Raw genomic sequence first — 19,947 nt, forward strand, 5'->3', positions numbered from 1 at the left:
GGAGGATAAAATTTATGTGATGAGGATTCTTCCTCTTTTGGGGGGGGGCTGATTGAGTTTGGAAGAGGATTTGGTGGCGCAGAGGGTTCATATAGAATCCCTGCAATGGGGAGAATGTACTTCTCTACAAAAAGCTGTGCACACAGTCCTAAGTGTAATGGGCAATGAACTGTGCCCTTGACCAGAGACCCAAGAATAGCATTTCTAAGGTCTTCTTTCAGGGAGGACAGCCCCTGTGCATGCACAATCAAATATGCAGCAAGCAACATGGACAAGTATTCTTGAGGCAGCAGATTGGATTACTATCACCTTTTTCAGCCAAAATTCCAAGGGAGGAGTCTTTTCAACTGCCTTGTGCACCATGGAGAAACACAACTGGATTCTGGACAACCAAGATGAACAACTGACAGCCATCATTCCCAGCATGGCAAAGACCTACCATGCAGCGCTTTAGGTCTTCGGTCTGGCTACAAGATGGCAAAATGCTGTAGACTTGTCCTATGCTGGACCAAGGAGATCACATACAGGATTCATAGGTTCATAGGTTCATAGGTTCATACTAGGCTATCTGCCCGAGGGCATTTACAAGCCTAGCCCATAGTTTTGTGGCTTACGCCACCCCTTTAGTATGGGGAACTATACCCATTATTTTGCTGTGCCTCTGTTGAGCAGTGACACTGAGGTAATCCCTGGGGTATATCTGCGATCTCCCATCCATTGGTCAAGATTTCTCTTGAACAAGGCCAGCGAGGTGCTCTGCCTCACATATACCGGGATTTTATTCCACAGCATAGGGAGTCTTTGGGTGATGAATCTATCCCTCCAGCACGTCCTATTAATAGCCGTGTCGAGGTTTAAGTCTCCGCCCTTGTGGCTCTGACGGATCTAGATTTTTGAGGTGAAGCATATTCATCAAATCTGGGTTTGACATGGCCTTGTATGTTAGGCAAAGGTCACCTCTGAGCAAGCGGTGGCGACTGAATAGAGCTGGAGTTCTTTCAGTCGGGCAGCATAGGACAGATGTTTGAGACCCTTTATCCTTTTGGTGAGGAACTTTTGTGGCCTCTCCAGCTGCTGCAAGTGTCGGGTCAGATACATTCGAATGGGGCATTGTACTCAATCATTGGTCTGATGAGTGATGAGTATAGGAGACTATGACCTCCCTTGATCTAGATGAGAATCCCTTCATGATAAGGTGGGCAATGTAGAAGGTCTTCCTAACTACTTTAGCTACATGGGTGTCGAATGACAGACTACTATCAACCTGGGTCCCCAGGTCCCTGATAACTTCTTCTGTACTCAGTGGATTGCCACCTATTTGGTAGCTAGGGGTAACCTTGTTTTTCCCGAAGGGTATGACTATGCATTTTTGGCATTTAACTTTAGGCCATGGCTCTGGCACCAGTTATCCGTTTCTGTGAGACCCTTCTGAAGGATATCTGTGTCAGATGTGTTTTCTACTATGGCCCAGTTTGCAGTCATCTGCAAACTTTGTCAGCCATAACCCTCCTGTGTTTGCTTGTACTTCAGAAAAGTAGATGCCAAACAAGAGTGGGCCCAGGACTGAGCCCTGTGGTACACCACTTGTGACAGGCTTTGAGTCTGACATGGCGCCAGCAACTCTGACCCTGTGGGTTCTGTCACTCAGCCAGTTTGTAACCCATCTTGTGATGTATGGGTTAACATTTAAGCTGATGAGTTTTTCAATGATACCCGAGTGGGGTATTGTATCAAAGGCCTTTGCCAGATCGAGGTAGGCTGTATGGACTGCCTTTCCCTAATCAATGGCTTTGGTGACTGTTTCGAAAAAGTCAACCAAGTTTAGCAGGCATGATCTGCCTTTGACAAAGCCAAACTGGGATGGATCCAAAGTCTGCAAATTCCCTATGTCTTTATTTATGAGGTCCATTATGATCCTCTCCATGGCTTTGCAGATAAGGCTTGTCAAGCTAATGGGCCGGTAATTTCCAGGGTCGGTGGAGGCACCGCCTTTGTGAAGTGGGACCACAGCTGCAGTGCGCCACTCCCTGGGTACGTATCCAGAGGTAAGACTATGATTAAACAGCTGTCCTAGCTGTGGGTTTAATTCCTCGTTGAGTTCGTGGAGCACACAGCCGGGGAAACCATCAGGTCCCATGGATGCTGTGTTTTTTGCTTTGGAGAGAGCAGTTCTCACTTGGGCGTTGGAGATGTTTGGGGGGGCGGCAATCGCTTGGTATAGATATCTCTCCTTTTGGGGAGGGGAGAAGTTTGCACTGAACCTGTCAGCCAGTATGTTGGCAATGTCTGTAGGATCAGTAATCTTCACATCATTTTGAACTAGTTCTGAGCATATCTGGGAGTTTCCTCCCAGGTTTCTAACATAGCTAAAGAAGGCCTTATGATTGTCTTTTGAGTCTTTAGCTATTTTCCTCTCAAAATTTGCTTTGGATGATTTTATGAGAGCTCTTAGTTTTTTACTTATAGTGATCAAGGGTGTCTTACCTTTTAAGGATTTTGCTCTATCTTGTAGTAGCTTCCTCCTTTTGTTGTAGAGTTTGTTTATGGCTGGGGTCCACCAGAGTGGACGCTTGCCTTTGGTACAAAGAGTCTTTGTTTTGCTTGGGATTGCCTTATCCATGCAGTCCTGCAGGTGCTGGTAGAAGGCATTTGTAAGTGATTCAGCGGCTTGAGTACTGTTTTCCGTCGGCTCGGGGCCTTAAAGGAGACCACACTAGTCTTTAGAAGTGTGAAGTCGGCTTCGAGAAGTTCTTTACTGTGGTCTTTTTATTTCAGGTGGGGTGGGATGAGGACCTCCAGCGAGATTAGTTGTGATCTGATCTCACCAGTGAGGGGTATACTTCGGTGTTGAACATTGTGCTCCCATGTTCGTGATGATGAGATCAAGTATGTTTTCTCCTCTTGTGGGGATGGTGACTAGTTGTTCCATGGCATTTGAGTTTATGAATTCCAGGAACTTTTGGGCTAGGGTGTTTGGGCTTGAGTAGTGTTCCCAGTCTATATTAGGGTAATTGAAGTCACCTAGTATGATGGTGTTTGGTGATACATTTATCCCTCTAGTGTTTTCAGGAAGGCCATGTGAGGTTCCTGAGTTTGTGAGGGTGGCCTGTAACATGCTATAATTTGCAGAGCAGTCTTGCCTATGGTTAATTGCACCTGGATGGTCTCCGATGCATCGTGCGTTGCCACCAGTCTTGAGGTGTGGGTGTCTTTGATGAATATGGATACCCCCCCCTTTCTTGGTATTGTCCGGATTTTGGGCCGGAACGCATGATAAGAGGTAAAACCTGATAGTGCTGGGGTGCTCTCAGGAGCCTTGAACCAGGTTTCTGTCACTGCACAGACATCGATGTTCTCCATACTGAGAAGGGCCTCAAGTGCGTGCATTTTGAGATTTAGACTTCTGGCATTGAGCAGCATTACCCTTAGTTTTTTCCTTTTTGTGTTCTAGGGTGGTAGGTTTAGAATTTGAGCCTTGCCTAAAAAGGCACTATGGGGTGGCAAGAGCCTTTGCCAATATCCGAATCCCAGGGTGACAGGTGCAAGCCGTCCCTTGCGAAGCAGCATGGCTTGTCCAGCATGTCATCCCAGGCAGACAGACATTGGATCCCCTTTGAATGACACCAGAGTTTAAGCCAATTGTTAAAGCTGATCATCTTATCTCTGTATTGTGGCATCATTCTTGGTGAAGGTAGGATACTGCTCAAGGTCAGGGTCATACCTGCCTGGGCTACATAATCAGAGAGCTCCTCAATGTCTCTTTTCATGTAGTCCAAGGAGGTGCGTCTCAGGTCGTTTACACCAGCGTGGACAATGACTGAGTCATATTTGTACCTGCTGTTGAGAGACCTGAGTGCTTGCGTTATGTGGCGGATTCTAGCGCCCGACAGGCAGCTTACTGTGACCTTCTCCTTACTCAGTCTGGTGAGCGGGACGTCAGTGTGTCTGACTATGGAGTCACCAATGACTAGTGTGTCTGGCATTGTGTTTGGCCTTAAGGGCTGTGACTGTTTGACACTCTGACTGTGAGGTCTATGTGTTGCAGGTGTTGTGTTCTGAGGTGGTGGTTGTTTGGGTGTCTGCTTTGGTGGCCTCTGCTGTTTTGGTAGATTTTTGATCAGAGCCGCCGAGTATGTCTTTGTGTGTTTATGTGTATGATTTGAGGTTGTGATGGTACTATGTGAGACTGCTCAAGCATACACCAGCACAGATACTCACTCCACTCATCTAGGAGGTTAAAGGCAGTCTACAATCTTGAGGCATCAGAAGCACAGTTTGAGAGCCATTGGTAAACAATCCTTAATAAATACAGTCCCAAAAGGGAAATGTTACACAGAGCAGTACTTCCTTTCCTGGATAAACATTTGGGCATTTTCAGGAAACAGGAATGAAGGGAACAGACTATTCCACACAGGATTTCCCCAGCCTCAAGAGGAGGTAGTCCGATGGCAATGTCTTTAATCCATCTCCAGGATAACAACTTCCAGTTCATCAAACTCTACTATATGCTAGACAAGAAGCATCTCCAGTCTCCTCCAAAATCGGGGAAAGCTTATGCACAGTTCTGCACAGGAGACTGTATGCAATGGACAAACGTTAATGTTAGATGACAGAAGCCCATGCATGCATGCAAGGGTAAATGGCAAGGGCTGGACAAATGTTAATGTTAGATTACAGAGGCCGGTGCATGGAAGCATAAATGGCAAGGGCAGCACATGGATATGGGAGGCTTGCAAACAGCTTGGCATTGACCTATAATGCTTCACAAAAGGCAAGGCCCTGCAGTGGCAACTCAAAGCCTACCAATCAAGGTCTTGAAAAGGAAGACCTAGTACTGGAGTCAGTGGGCTCCCATCAACTTTGGAAAAATTCTAAATCTAATGGGAGACCTTCAGAAAAGAGTCCTCAGTCTTCAAATCATGCTGATAAAAAGTGATCCCTGGGATAAAGTCATATGGCATCTACAGCCCAAAAGGCATTCTCAATGATGGAAGCTGGGGGTACATTCTATTAGGGTACCTTGTTATCTATCAAAATAGAAGAAAAGCTCAGGGTCAGGTTTTCTTTTAGCTGCAAATGACCTTGGTGACTGTGGGGACCAGAAAAGTGATTTAAGAATGGGCTTACTCTTTCAGAATGGCTACGATACAGTCCAGCCTTTGTGTCTTAGTTTTTGTGATGGATTTCAAACAAAGTGCCAGGGCTGCAAGGAGGAGACCACTGGTGACCCATGCAACACTTTATAACCTCCACCATCCTATTTAGTAAATAAGTTGAACAGATGTCTGTCCTACTGACAAATGGCAGGGTTTGACCAAATAGTACTTGTGCCAATACTTGATACCTTGTTCCAACCACAGGCCATACAAACAGTAGTACAAGTACCGGTTGGCAATTTGATCAAACTTAGTGGGTTTGCTTCTAGGCATCAAATGTGAGAAGTATTCACCAGAATACCTTCAGATTGTATGCAAATCAGTGTCAGCTGCAGAAAAGAATTTGTGGCCTTGGCATACTTAGGTAGCTGAAATGTGACATGATGGTGTGAGCCTGCCTGGAAACGCACACCTCTGAGCATCCACGCTTCATGTAGAACTGACTGCTGGACAAAGCAAATCTAATCACCACCTCATCAAGAACAGCCTATGATCTCAGAATCTTTTTACTTAAGGCTCTCCAACCTTTAACCAGCTAACTACTGCTACATTTCCTCTGCTGTTTTCTATACATCTGGCATTGGCAATATCACAACTGTGACCCTTTGCTGGCAGAAGCCTGTAAGCACAGTATGACATGCCATCCACCAGATGTGAATAGAACAAAGTGGGGGCACACTATACTACAGCTACCAGAGGAATGTGTACGTTATGCTACAATTTGCCCTCACTATGATGAATGGCGCTTGTGGGTGAGAGTATTTATGGGTGTTGTGACAGCTCCTACACTTCTGCAGAGATGTACTGTTCAGCTCCCCTGACCTGCCCACCCCATTGTACACAGGCAACAACCACAGGCTTTTGGTCTCCACAAAAACTCATTTATGCAAGATGTACCCAGTACTTCCCCAACCTGAAGACAATCAGACGCACGCCTCATCACTCCAGATTTGGATCCTCCGTTACCAGACCACTAGTCAAAGCCAGGCCATCTGACTTAGTCAAGGTTTGCTTCTCTATGCCAGAAAGCCGAAAGAGTTACTGAAGCTAGATCTGCTTTATTACCCATGTGGTATCTCTATCCCACCCTTTCACTGAGTATAAAAGAGGAATTCCCTTCCCTCTGTTTTCCATCATTGCTCTGGTGTAAAGAGTGAATAAGTCTCGTAAAATGGTGAACATGCTACTTTTAGACTTGCTAACAAAGGGAGACTGAGCAGAAAAAGTGCTCCTCTCACATCATCACCACTATAAACACAGGTTACTTCAGCAAACTTTCTGAAATATTTATTTGAGCAATCTTTAAAAGATAAAGACAAACAAAGCTGCTCCTCGAGACAGCTATAATATACGAGTCACAAAAGCAAACTTGCTTCTTCAGGTCATCCTGCTCTACTTCACAGCCTCTGTCTACCTGCAAGTGTATTATCCTAAACAGTGTCTGATCAACGCTCTACACCAATCATAGCATAAAGTACATACTATAACTAGAGCATGTCATGACAGGATGCAAAGATCTGCAGCGGCTCTCACAAACATCCCTTCTTTTTCAGCTACTGTCACGTCCCTTTCTCCTCCAGAACTTATCAGTCCCTTACCTATACAACAATCTTCATACAAAGAGCTGCTGAACAACTGACACGTGACAGAAAAAAAAAGAGACTCGCTAAAGTTCTGGTATACTTACAGTAGGCTTGTTTTTGCGTTATGTTCACTTTGAAATGAAGCAGCCCCTCCCATCACACACAAAACGTTAAAACATCAACAGCCACGATGATCAATTACAATTCCACATGCTAGCTTAGTATCATTTTTCATTACCACAACAGGGAGTTTTTGTACTTCATGACTTATTCTTACAGAGTGGATTCCAAAAATCAGTGTTTTGTGAAGAACAGCAAAACAAACCTGGCAGAAGCCTTAACTTTAGCTTGCCCTGTGAAGACCCGGACAAATACTCGAATGTAGAAGTCGGCACTGACGGAGAGCAGAGGGACAATGTAACGATGGTAACAGTTGGCTCGCAGGTCCAGGCTGTGAAGAATGATTCTAAGAGCCTTGTTAGGGAAGGAGAAAAAAAAAGTCAGTTAACTGCTGGTTTAGTGAGGCTATTTACATAACTCAGAGATACAAACTTTATATAGGTTTACTGAAAAAAATTCTCTCTCTAGTCTAACTCTAATGCTTCCTATAACCTTGGCTCAGTTTGATTCCTTTCACCTCCATTTTCTGTGCTACTCTTGGGCGAGTTACTAACCAGACAGTGCTCCTGGGTTGCCCACGAAGTGAGGGACTTGTGTCCAGTTTGTAGGCCTACCTGGTTAATATTTAAAAAAACACAGTGGTGCCATCAAAAAATGCTTTGTTAATGCAGGATACAGATATAGGATTGAGTGTAGCAATTTAAATCGATTTTGTTTTATAGATCATAGTACACAGGCTGGAAGATGGGAAGAGGAGAGTTAGAACAGAGGAAGGAGGAGAGAGCGAGCGAGAATATAACGGACAGGTAATTTTAAATGCATCAAAGTTTCCAAATTTTAATACCTGTATGAATTTTAAAAAGTTATTTCAAGAAAAGAGAACTACAAACTGATTACTATTTTTAGGGTGGCTATCCCTTTAAGCAGAATCTGGCCTTAGAATGTGGTCATGTGATTTTAGTACGCAGTTATTTAATAGTATTTTATAAAAGTGGAGTGTTATTTGTAAGAAAATCAGTCTAATGAAGTCTCGGTGCAAATTTTGTAAAGTGACAATAGCACTTGCTGATTTATTAGTCTGTGAGCATTTTCAGCCATCTTGGATCCTTATTTTCTTCCAGATTCTTGGAAAGCATCATGTCGATAAATAAAAACAAAAAATGCTGTGACACTGCCAGAAGGCCACAAAGCAACCAGTATGAATGCCGGGATGATGGTCTCCCAAAGAGTAATGCCTGATTAAGAGGTGGCTTGACGGTTGTCCGGCACGGGGACAAAAAGAACAATCAATCCACACACAGGCCATGGCACCGGCTGGTTAAGTGACTTGTTCAAGGTCACAGAGTAGGCAAATGGGGGAGGGGATCAAACTCTGTAGAACAGGAACTACAGGTCACAGCCTTAAATCTTAGCACAGTGGCAGTCAAATACATAACTGGTAAGAAAACACGGGTACCAGTACAAAAACTAGCTTAGATTTACATGATGCAGAGACAGCACACTGTAGCTTTGACTGTCTGATAATGAACTGGGATGATTTATTACTGCTCAATATCAGAGTTGTTTGGTTTCTGCTACATACCTACAATCAACTGCATTATTAATGGAGTCAAGTACAAACATGCAGTGTTAAGATTGTACTGCATTTTATTTTTCTGTCTATTTAATTGTTTCATAGAATACAGTGGTCCGTCTCTGCAGTTAGTTTCGCACCCGCCCTCCCTGTTCTTGTTCTGGTATTAATCTTGGTGGCTTTGGAATTGCCCACCCCTCCTGTAAATTTGTATTTGAACACTCCTCCTGGGTCTATCTAATTTGCTCACTCAACAGAGTGGAGTGAGACCATACACTGGCTTCAGACACTCCTACCAGTCCCATCTGTTCAGCTCTATCTCTGCTCTATTCCAGTCTAGTGTCACTAGCTCATTCTACCTAATACAAAGAGAACATTTGTGAAGGACAAGCCACTTGGGTCCTTAATTTTGAATTATCTTCTATTTCTCCTTTCTCCCTTAACCCCCCAAACATTCTAAGCTTGTTTTCTGTCTTTCCTGTAACTAGTCTAGTCCAGATACAGCTTTGCTGTACCCAGGAGTATCTGTAAGCTTCCTTGCCCCCCACGCCTTCCTAGCTTATCAGTGGGAGTGGTAAGCACTAGGTAGCCTATCTATCACAAGATCCAGTTACAGATTCTTAGTTTTAGCACTTGAATTTGCTTATTCATGCTCAGCACTTGTTCAGAACTTGTTAAAACTAAATAAGCTACAAATGATTACAGCACTCAGCCTTCCTCTTTACCTAGAGGAAAAACAGTTTTTGTACTTACTTTCCTCACTTGCTTAGAGAAAAACAGCTGTTGTACTCGCCTTCCTCACTTGTCTAGAGGAAAGTAGTTGTTTTATTCAGGCATGTTCAAGGGTCAGCTCCCAGTGTTCTCTCCTGTCTATCTGATGAATCTGGGCATCTTGGGGAAATGTAGCAATTGCCTCATGTACACAGACAACCCTCTCCTCCTACCACCCAACACTACAACTTGTGACAGATGCACTTATCTAGCCAAACTGGAGGTAAAACTCTCTCCAACCAAGACTGAACCTGACAGTTAAGAGGAGAAGGTAAACACTTGCACCACACCACACATCACATAGTCCCACTAAACCTACACCACCAAAATCCACATTCACAGAGGCTCTCAATAATAATCTGCTCAAGCAACACAGACCTCCAAAGCAGAAACGCAAGCAACCTCCACCCCCAACACAACCCAAATGACATAGCCCACAGACTCAGTGTGCCACTCAACCACAGCCCATAAGGCAAAACAACATACCCAACACACTAGTCATTGGTGACTCTATAGTCAGGTACACTGATGTCCCACTCACCAGGCTAAACAAGGAGAAGGTTACTGTCAGCTGCCAGGATCCGCCACACAACCCACGCACTCAGGTCACTCCACAAGTACAAATAGGACTGTCATTGTCCATGTTCGTGTGAACTACCAGAGATGTACCTCCCTGAACTACATGGAGACATGGAAGAGCTCTCCAATCTTGTAGCCCAAGCAGGTATGACCCTTCTTAGCCCTGAGAAGCATCCTGCCATCGCCCAGAATGATACCGCAGTACAAGGACAAAATGGTCGACTTCAACAATTGGCTAAGCTTCTGGTGTCATTCAAAGGGGATCCAGTATCTGTCTGCCTGGGACGACATGGTCGACAGACCATGATGCTTTGCCAAAGATGGCCTGCACCTGTCACCCTTGGGATTCTGGATACTGCCTAAGGGTCTTGCCGCCCCCTATAGTGCCTTTTTTAGGCAAGGTTCAAATGACAAATTCTCTACCGTAACAGGCAAGCAAAAACTGAGGGCAATGCTACTCAATCCTAGAAGTCTAAATCTCAAAATGCACTCACTCGAGGCACTCCTTAAAATGGAGAACCAAGACTCACTCTTCCAAGAAAAGGAAACCAGTCTGGTGGACTCCTGCCATAAACAACCTATACAATAGAAGGAGGAAAATCACAAGAAAGGAAGACATCCCTGATCAGTATCAGCAAGAAACTACGATCCCTCATAAAATCATCCAAGACAAGCTTTGAAAGAAAAATTGCCAAGGACTCCAAAGATAACCACAAGGTATTCTTTAGCTATGTCAAGAATCTAAGTGGCAATGCTCAGATCTGCTCACAGTTGGTGCAGAATGACACAAAATACACTGAACAGACTGATATCGCCAACATCATGGCAAACAGGCTCAGCACAAACTTCACCATCAAAAGGACCCATAACCATACCAGAAGAATGTAGAGTCCCTGAAATCACAGACACTCATGTTAAAACAGCCCTCTCCAAAGTCAAAAACTCAGCATCGATGGGAACGGACAGTGTCCCAGGCTGCATCCTACACAAGCTCAAAGACAAACTAACCCCTCACCTAAACACACTGTTCAACCTCAGCCTCTCCACAGGCTACATACCCATAGAGTGGCACAAAGCAACGGTTATCCCGCTCCACAAAGGTGGAGCCACAACAGACCCTGGGAACTATCACCCTATAAGCCTGACTAGCTTGGTCTGCAAGGCTATGGAGTGCATCATCATGGAACTCATTAACAGAGAATTGGGAACCTCCAAACACTGGACCCTACCCAGTTTGGCTTTGTTAAGGGCAGATTCATGCCTCCTAAACCTGGTGGACTTCTTTGAGACAGTTACCACGGCTATAGATGAGGGAAAGGTGGTACACACAGCCTACCTAGACCTCGCTAAGACCTCTGACACCATTCCCCATTCTGGTATTATAGACAAGCTCACCAGCCTGAACATAAACCCCTATGTCACAAAATGGGTTGCCAACTGGCTCAAGGACAGAATCCACATGGTGACAGTTGCAGGAGCTAGGTCAGTCTCTAAACCGGTTACAAGTGGTGTTCCCCAGGGCTCGGTCCTGGGACCCCTCCTGTTCGGCATATACTTCAGAGGCACAGGCAAGCACAGGAGGACTATGGCTGACCAAGTTTGCAGACAACTGTAAACTAGGGGCTACGATTGACTCACCGGCTGTCACAGACATCCTCCAAAAGGGTCTCATTGAGACGGACACCTGGTTTCAAAATCATGGCCTCAAGCTAAATGCCAAAAAGTGCATAGTCATCCTCTTTGGAAAAAACAAAGTACCCACAAACTACCACATAGGTGGCAGTCCCCTAAATACGAAAGACGTAATAAGGGATCTGGGGACCCAAGTAGATAGTAATCTCACCTTTGATAATCACATTGCCAAAGTGGCTAGAAAATCCTTCTACGTGGCCCACCTAATCACAAAAGGGTTTGCATCTAGATCAAAAGAGGTCACTCTGCTCCTCTACTCATCACTCATCAGACCCATCTTAGTACAATGCCCCATTTGGGATGTACCTTACAAGACACCTGCAACAGCTGGAAAGACCACAGAAATACCTCACCAAGAGGATCAATGGCCTCAAACAGATGCCCTATGCAGCTCGAATGAAGAAACTCCAGGTGTACTCGGTTGCATACAGTCTACTCAGAGGTGATCTCTGCCTGACATACAAGGCCATGTCCAACCCAGAATTGATGGACATGCTCCACCTAAAGAAAACCTTATCCCCTCGAGCCACAAGCTCTAGGGATCTAAACCTTACCACAATAAATAGGACGTGCTGGAGGGATAGATTCCTGTCCCAGAGACTTCCCATGCTTTGGAACAAGATCCCAGTCTGCATTAGGCAGAGCTCCTCGCTAGCACTCTTCAAAAGAAACCTTGCCGAGTGGATGGGAAACAAAGTTTACCTCGGGGATCACTTCAGTGGCTCTGCTAGACAGAGGCACAGGGAACTAATCTAAGGGGATGGTGAAAGTCACATTCTGGCTAGGCTTATAAATGCCTTCGGGCAAATAGCCTAGTACCCACCTATGAGAACATCGATATCTGTGCAGTGACCGAGACCTGGTTCAAGGCTCTAGAGAGCACCCCTGCATTACCAGGCTATAACTCATACCACACTTTTCAGCCATCTAACCTGGAACAGAACACCAAAAGTAAAGGTGTGTCCATATTCATTAAGGATATCCACACCTCCAGGCTAGTTGTGCAGCATAATGCATCCAAGGTTATCCAAGTGCAACTAACTCTGGGCAAAACTGCAATCCAAATTGTAGCTTGCTACAGATCCCTCCCTACTCCTCTTTTCTTGATATACTGGAAAATATTAGGGTTCAACCAAACACCCTAATAACGGGCAATTTCAACTACCCCACCATTAAATGGGAAAAACACTCATGTACCAACTCCTTCGCTCAACACTTTCTGGAATTTATAAATTCCAATGCCCTGGATCAACGTATCCACACCCCCACCAGGGTCAACAATATCCTAGACCTAGTCATTACCAACATGAGTGACCGATGATCCACACATGAAGTAAACTCCTCATTGGTCAGATCAGACCATAAGCTAATCACCCTAAATATCCACATCCCGTCCCGCACCCACCATTAAGGAAACCAAAGTAAAACATTTCTCCAAAGCCAACTTCATGGTTCTTAAGACAGAAGTGTCTAACTTCATAACACCCATGCAAATGGACAATACAGTTACGACTACTGAATCCTATACAAATGCACCCTATAAGCACTTCAACGAATGCATGGATCGTGCTATCCCAAAACAAAACAAAGACACTATCCTCCAAAGACAGGAAGCCAATCTGGTGGTCACCTGCCATAAACAAACTCTACAACAGAAGGAAAAAACTGTTGCAAAAGACAGTAAATTTCCATGAGTGGAGGAGCTCCCTGGTCAGCCTCAGTAAGAAGCTGAGATCCCTTACAAGATCCTCCAAAGCTAGCTATGAAGACAAAAATCGCCACCGATTCTAAGGGCAACCACAAAGCATTCTATAGCTATATCAAGAATCTCAATGGCAACACCCAGATCTGCTCTGAGTTACAGCACAATGGCACGTAAATTACAGAACCAACTGATTTTGCCAACATCCTGGCAGATAGGTTCAATGCTAACTTTACCCCCCCCCCTAAAGGGCCCATAACTATACAGGAAGAATGCAGAGTCCCTGTAATCACATCTATGCAGGTAAAAACTGCACTCTCTAAAACCAAAAACACAGCATCCATGGGACCGGACAACATCCCAGGCTGCGTTTTACATGAACTTCAGAACGAACTGGCTCCCCACCCAAGCACCATGTTCAATCAATCCTACGTCAGGTTTTGTGCCCACTGAATGGCACACATCAACAGTTATCCCACTCCACAAAGGGGTAGCCACCACTGATCCTGGGAACTACCGCCCTATTAGCCTGGTCTACAAGGCCATGGAATGTATCATAATGGAACTCCTAAACAAAGACATTGGTAACCTCCAAACTCTGGACCCTACCCAGTTCGGGTATGTGAAAGGCAGATCATGCCTTCTGAACCTGATCGACTTCTTTGAGGCAGACACCAAAATCGTAGATGAGGGTAAGGTGGTTCACACAGCCTATCTTGACCTCGCCAAGGCTTTCAACACCACCCCCCATTCTGGAATTATAGCTAAACTCACTAAACTAAGTATAAATCCCTACATCACAAGATGAGCTGCCAACTGGCTCACTGACTGAACTCACACTGTGAAAGTTGCAGACTCCAAATGTGACTTCAAACCAGTGACAAGTGAAGTACCACAGGGTTCAGTCCTGGGACCTCTCCTGTTTGGTATCTACGTCTCTGAAGTACAGGCTAACGCAAATGGCCTCTGGCTAACGAAGTCCACAGATGATTGCAAACTAGGAGCCATAGTAGAGTCCCCAAATGATGTGGACATCCTACAGAAGGGCTTCACTGAGACAGATGCCTGGTGTCAGAGGCATGGCCTGGAGCTCAATGCCAAAAAGTGCATGGTCATCCCCTTTGGTAAAAACTCTATACCCATGAACTACCACATAAACGGCAGTCTACTTAAAGCCAAATGTGTGATAAGAGACCTTGGGACCCAGGCGGACAGTAGTCTCTCCTTTGATAATCACATCGCCACAGTAGTCAGGAAATCCTTCTATGTGACACACCTCATCACAAAAGGGATATCATCCAGGAAAAAAAAAAAAAAAAAAAAAAAGAGGTCATTGTTCCCCTCTACTCGGCACTCATTGACCCATTACAGAGTACAAAGCTCCTTTTGGAATGTACCTCACAAGACATCTGCAGCAGCTGGAAAGGCCACAGAAGTACCTCACAAAAAGGGGATTACTGGCCTCAAACAGATGCCCTACACTGACAGTCTCAAAAAAACTCCAGCTTTACTCTGTAGCATATCGCCTACTCCGAGGAGATCTCTGCCTAACATATAAAGCTATGTTAAACCCAGAGCTGCTGGACATGCTACACCTAAAGAAATCCCAATCCCTCATAGCTACATGCTCTAGGGACCTAGACCTTGTCATCACAATAAACAAGACATGCTGGAGGGATAGATTCCTGTCCCAGAGACTTCCTATACTCTAGAACAAGCTACCCATCTATGTCAAGCAAAGTTCCTCATTAGCACTCAAGAAAAATCCTGATGAGTGGATGGGAAATAGGAAATACACCCCCGGGGATCACTTCTGTGGCTCTGCCAGACAGGGGCACAGCAAATTAACTTTCTTGGGTGGCATACACCAGGGAACCTTGTTGGCTAGTCTTACTTAATTAGGCCCTTGGGCCAATAGTCTAGTACCTACCTATGAAGACGGGGATACTGGGATTAAGAAAGGGCAAGTAAGACAGGATAAAGACAGGTGACCAAAATAAGGGCACGATACCCAGATCTAGTAAAGTAAGGTAAGATAGAGAGGTGAACAAATTAGGAAATGATACCCAGATCTAGTAAAGTAAGGTAAGATAGAGAGGTGAACAAATTAGGAAATGATACCCGGATCTAGTAAAGTAAGGTAAGATAGAGAGGTGAATAAATTAGGAAATGATACCCGGATCTAGTAAAGTAAGGTAAGATAAAGAGAGGTGAACAAATTAGGAAATGATACCCAGATCTAGTAAAGTAAGGTAAGATAAAGAGAGGTGAACAAATTAGGAAATGATACCCGGATCTAGTAAAGTAAGGTAAGATAGAGAGGTGAACAAATTAGGAAATGATACTCAGATCTAGTAAAGTAAGGTAAGATAGAGAGGTGAACAAATTAGGAAATGATACCCGGATCTAGTAAAGTAAGGTAAGATAAAGAGAGGTGAACAAATTAGGAAATGATACCCGGATCTAGTAAAGTAAGGTAAGATAGAGAGGTGAACAAATTAGGAAATGATACCCAGATCTAGTAAAGTAGACAAAAAAGGGTACTGAGGAGAATGTAAGTGTTTATATTAAGATATAGTACAGTGGGAAAAAACAAGGTGTACTTAAAAAAGATTAGAATTATAATGTAATATTAAGATCAAGTAAAGGTTGTCATATATTCCATGATCTGAAGACTGGTAACATGCACCTAAAGAAGTGGAACTTAAGAACAGATAGTGGAAGTAAAGACTACAAAGTTCAACTTGGTCATTATAAAATGTTCATATAAAGTCAGCCAGAAGCTGATAAGGCTCGTAAACATAACACAAGCTGAAGGTTATAATTTAGTGGAAATGGATGATGATGAAATGGTGGAGGGGGGGGTCAAGAAATAAGGAGAGTGGGATTTTGGATGCAGATCCTTAAGGAGAATCACCACCCTATAGCATTATATTCATAACGTTGCAGAAAGTATTCAAGAACTAAGCCAACACAAGAATGAAGAAAGGAGATTTTGCCAACAAGGATGACTGCAAGAAGGGGTACAGAAAAAAGGCAATTAGGGGCTGGAATTTGCTAGAGAAAACTGGCAAGGAACCAAAGTATTGGAAGTAAATAACTAGAGAGAGAAAGGTAATAGAGTACAATGAGACCATAAAGAAGTTTGGACTACAAATTAGAAACGGTCTTCCCTCCCAGGGATTGGTATCAGAATATAGACGAAAAGGATTGGGGGAATTGTAAGGGGAAAAACATACTATGGTAGAGTTTTTAGTCAAATCTAGAAGAGAAGCTGCTGCTAAAGAGAGGGCAATTAGTACATCATATAACATACTGCATGATACCTATAGGTATCAAATCAAAGGAGGCTGGAAAAGATTGGGAAAGGAGACCGGAAAGCGATTGAAAAGGCAATAATGGGAGGACATCTGTATGGCTCTCAAAAATGCAAGTAGTCCAGAAGGTTTAGGATTTTTGCTTGGAAAAGTGTTATTTTTATATAGCAAGCAGGCTTTAAAGAATTTTTCCGGAGGTAAACAGCGGTTTACCTTCATAATGTTGAAAGCACATCCTTAAATGTGCACAGTCAAACCGTTTCCGCAAATTCTGCACCCACATCTCAGGATAGCCAAACAAACAGCGAACATCGACATTTCTGACCACTCCACAAGTGCTACCATGTGTCAAAAAGGGGGCGAGATTTTGTGATTCGGAATATCTGTGTTCACAGTTTTGAGAAGTCATAGTTCAAAGTTTGCGGAAGTTGTTTTGATGATGTACCTGTCAACATTATGACGATAAACTGGTAAAAAGCAAATGTGGGAGGTGTGACAGGGAAGAAAGGGGAAAACTAGGAATATGTTTTTGGGAGTGCAACGAGTTGACAGATTTAAAAAGTTCCCAACAAAGTACACTTGTCAAAAATATTGAGGGAGCAAATGGCTATAACTAAGAGATTGGTTTGAACTGGGACACTATCTGAATTGTCTAGACATAGTAAGGCCTTACTAAGTTTAATTCTCTTGGCTGCCAAAAAGCATTATTTATTATTATTTACTTACATTTGTTGACCGGGAAAATCCGACTGGAGAGGTCCTTTTTCAGCAGAGGCCCGGGGAGAAAAGCTCCATAATAAAAACAATTAAAAATAACAATTAATTACAAGTTACAAGTAGACGTAGGTTTTGTTTAACAACAGTAGTAAACAGTTATAGTTCAAAATGAAATCAAGTATTTAGTTAAATAGTACAACACTTATATCATTGGTGCCATAAAGACTAGCAAGTATTTTAATAGCTGAGCTAGCAGCTATTACCCTTGAATAACATTTCTGTATTTGAAGTATTTAAAATTGTAAGAGATAAAACAACTGAAAGACAATTCTTCAGAAAAGGGAAGGAAAAAATGACAGAAATAAAAGGAATTTGTTGGAAGAGTACATGCGGAACAGTGTTCAGCAGGAGGAGTGAGGATGAAGGGAAGGCAGGAATGGAGTGATTTATGTAATGTTGGACTGAAAGTTATTATAAAGAAAGAACACACAATGTAGGTGTATAAACTGAAAAAAATGTTAATATGGTTTGTCTTCCTTTCTGTTAATTGTGTGTGCCTATATCTTACGTGATATTTTAACAGGTGTTTAAAAAACTGTAGCCACACTTGAATGCGAGGCTAGCAAATTACAGAAGAAAGTGTCGACAAAAGGTAGAAAGAAGGGGAAATGGAGAAGGCATATTACAAGGAATTTAGCAGAAGGGCAACAAAGGCAGTGATTGTAGCAAAGGCACAAGCTGACAAGAGTCTGCAAGAAACTGGTCTTTTTAACTCTACTGCACAAAAAAGGGGTATTTCTTGGCTAGACTGCAGAGATGGGAAGGACATCATGGAAGACTGAAAATGTATAAACAGATATGCTGTTTCACTCTTCACAATGCCAAATAAGGGAACATCATGCTGGGAGGGAGACGGTGCACAATGCTGAAAGCAGCAGAGAGGCACTTCCCATGGCATGCTGGGCAGGGAGCCAGCTGCCATCTTGAAGGCAAAGCACAGATGCCTCTGTGCCAGAGTTCTCAGGAAGCTGGTCAGTGTGCTGGCATATCTGATGGAAGTTTTCAACACATCATGGCCAATGCAGAAGTGACCAAGTCTGCAAAGCAGCAAGTGTGGTATTCCTGTATGGGGCAAGGAGGGCAGGAAAATTTTATAGAACTACAAGACATGGACAGGAATCTGAAGAAAAGGCCATCTGCTACATGGTTTTACAATGAGACACAGACGGCTCTGCTGAGAGGGATGATGTTAGTAATTAGGGAAATAACTAGGAAGTGCTGCATGGATCATGGCTTACGTCCGGCACTCTTCCATGCACTTCTCAGACATATTCTAAGGAAATAAAGGTTCAATGTATTTCACATACATTCAATGCCTAATTAGGGCTATTTTGAAGAATTTGCCATGAATCAACCCTACATTGCAGGCAATGTCATTACACCTAAAGTCTAATCCTTTGTTGAGAGCTGGAAAACTATCAAGGTTTGTCAAAAGGAGAGGCAATAAAGTGAAAAAATGAACTTGGCCCATCAGCCTTACATGAGGCGAGACTATTCGGCCTTACACAAGGGTAGACGTATAAAACATGCATTATTCCTTGTATTCAAATTATGTGATGGAAATGATATACCCAGAGTTGCTGCAAGCACCTCCAGCAACTTGTAAATCAAAGTATCCCCCCTAATCTCTATTATGTGTAGATTAAGATTCACTGACATTTGCCTGTAAGGCATATGCTTAACAGCTGTGATCCATTGTGAAAAGTAACTTCTGCACTCTTTCCAATTTTTCAGCCGAAAATTGTTACACATACAAAATGGACCTCAGTAATCCAACAGTAGTGTGTAAAAACTGCCTTAAATGTTGGTATCAAGACATTACTATACCTGCTTACTACACATACCAATATTTGAGGTAGATAAGTTATTCTGTATCATTACTCATCCTGTTCTACATTTTAACAAACCACAAACCCACTTAGTGATGCAAGTGGGTACCTGCAGATCTTCCAGGCCTTGATAACTTAACTGTGAGGTACAGCATTTAATGCATTAAAGGCCAAGTACATCACATCTTCAGTTAAGCCTTTATCTAAAGGCATGGTTACGTCAATGTATAAACACCCAGGTTGGTATTAACCACTAGTTGATGGCTATAACCGCATTTTATTCTTCTAACTATCTCTAAATACTATCTGATCATCATTGTAGTTAAATTTAGTGTTAATATTTGGAAACTCCCTATATTTCAGCTGCAACCTTTTTCTTTCTTGTTTCTTATTGCACAAGACCATCACAGTGGAGATTTCATGCTTCTCACAGGGACATATTTGCCTAAAAGATCATTTACAAAAACGTACAAGACACCCCATCTATCTTCAGTGCTCTGCCTTCTCATTACCACTACCTAATCCCAATCCCCAATTACACAACTGATATCTTCAGAATCTGATCTGCAGAATTCCCTATAAGCTGCTAGCCTCTGCATGAAGCCCTGTGATCATATGTATATTGAGTTCACAGGTAATAAATAATGGACAAATTATCTCAATTCTGGACCAGCTGTAGATTTACTAACCTCAAATGTGTTATTTATACAAATTACATTCAACATATTATCCATTCTAGCTGACACAGTTACCACCTGGGTATAATTGTTCAGTAAACTTTCTTTCAGTATCATTTATCACCTTAATGTTAGAGTTAAAGGAACGAAAGCTCCATTCCACTCCTGGCA

General features: G+C 43.2%; 1 protein-coding gene across 2 annotated transcripts in view; it reads right to left on the reverse strand.

Moving 5' to 3' along the window:
* The window catches only part of TRMT1 (tRNA methyltransferase 1), a 733,367-nt gene that overhangs the window by 359,005 nt on the left and 354,415 nt on the right, over positions 1-19,947 (reverse strand). For both annotated transcript variants that reach the window (XM_044084732.1, XM_044084733.1), the window contains exon 8: positions 7,065-7,213. In XM_044084732.1, coding sequence (XP_043940667.1) covers positions 7,065-7,213 — 149 coding nt within the window. The remainder of the gene's footprint in view (positions 1-7,064; positions 7,214-19,947) is intronic.

The sequence above is a fragment of the Protopterus annectens genome, chromosome 9.part0 (genome assembly GCF_019279795.1).
Source record: "Protopterus annectens isolate FY-2018-M chromosome 9.part0, PAN1.0, whole genome shotgun sequence".
Taxonomy (NCBI): Eukaryota; Metazoa; Chordata; order Ceratodontiformes; family Protopteridae; genus Protopterus; species Protopterus annectens.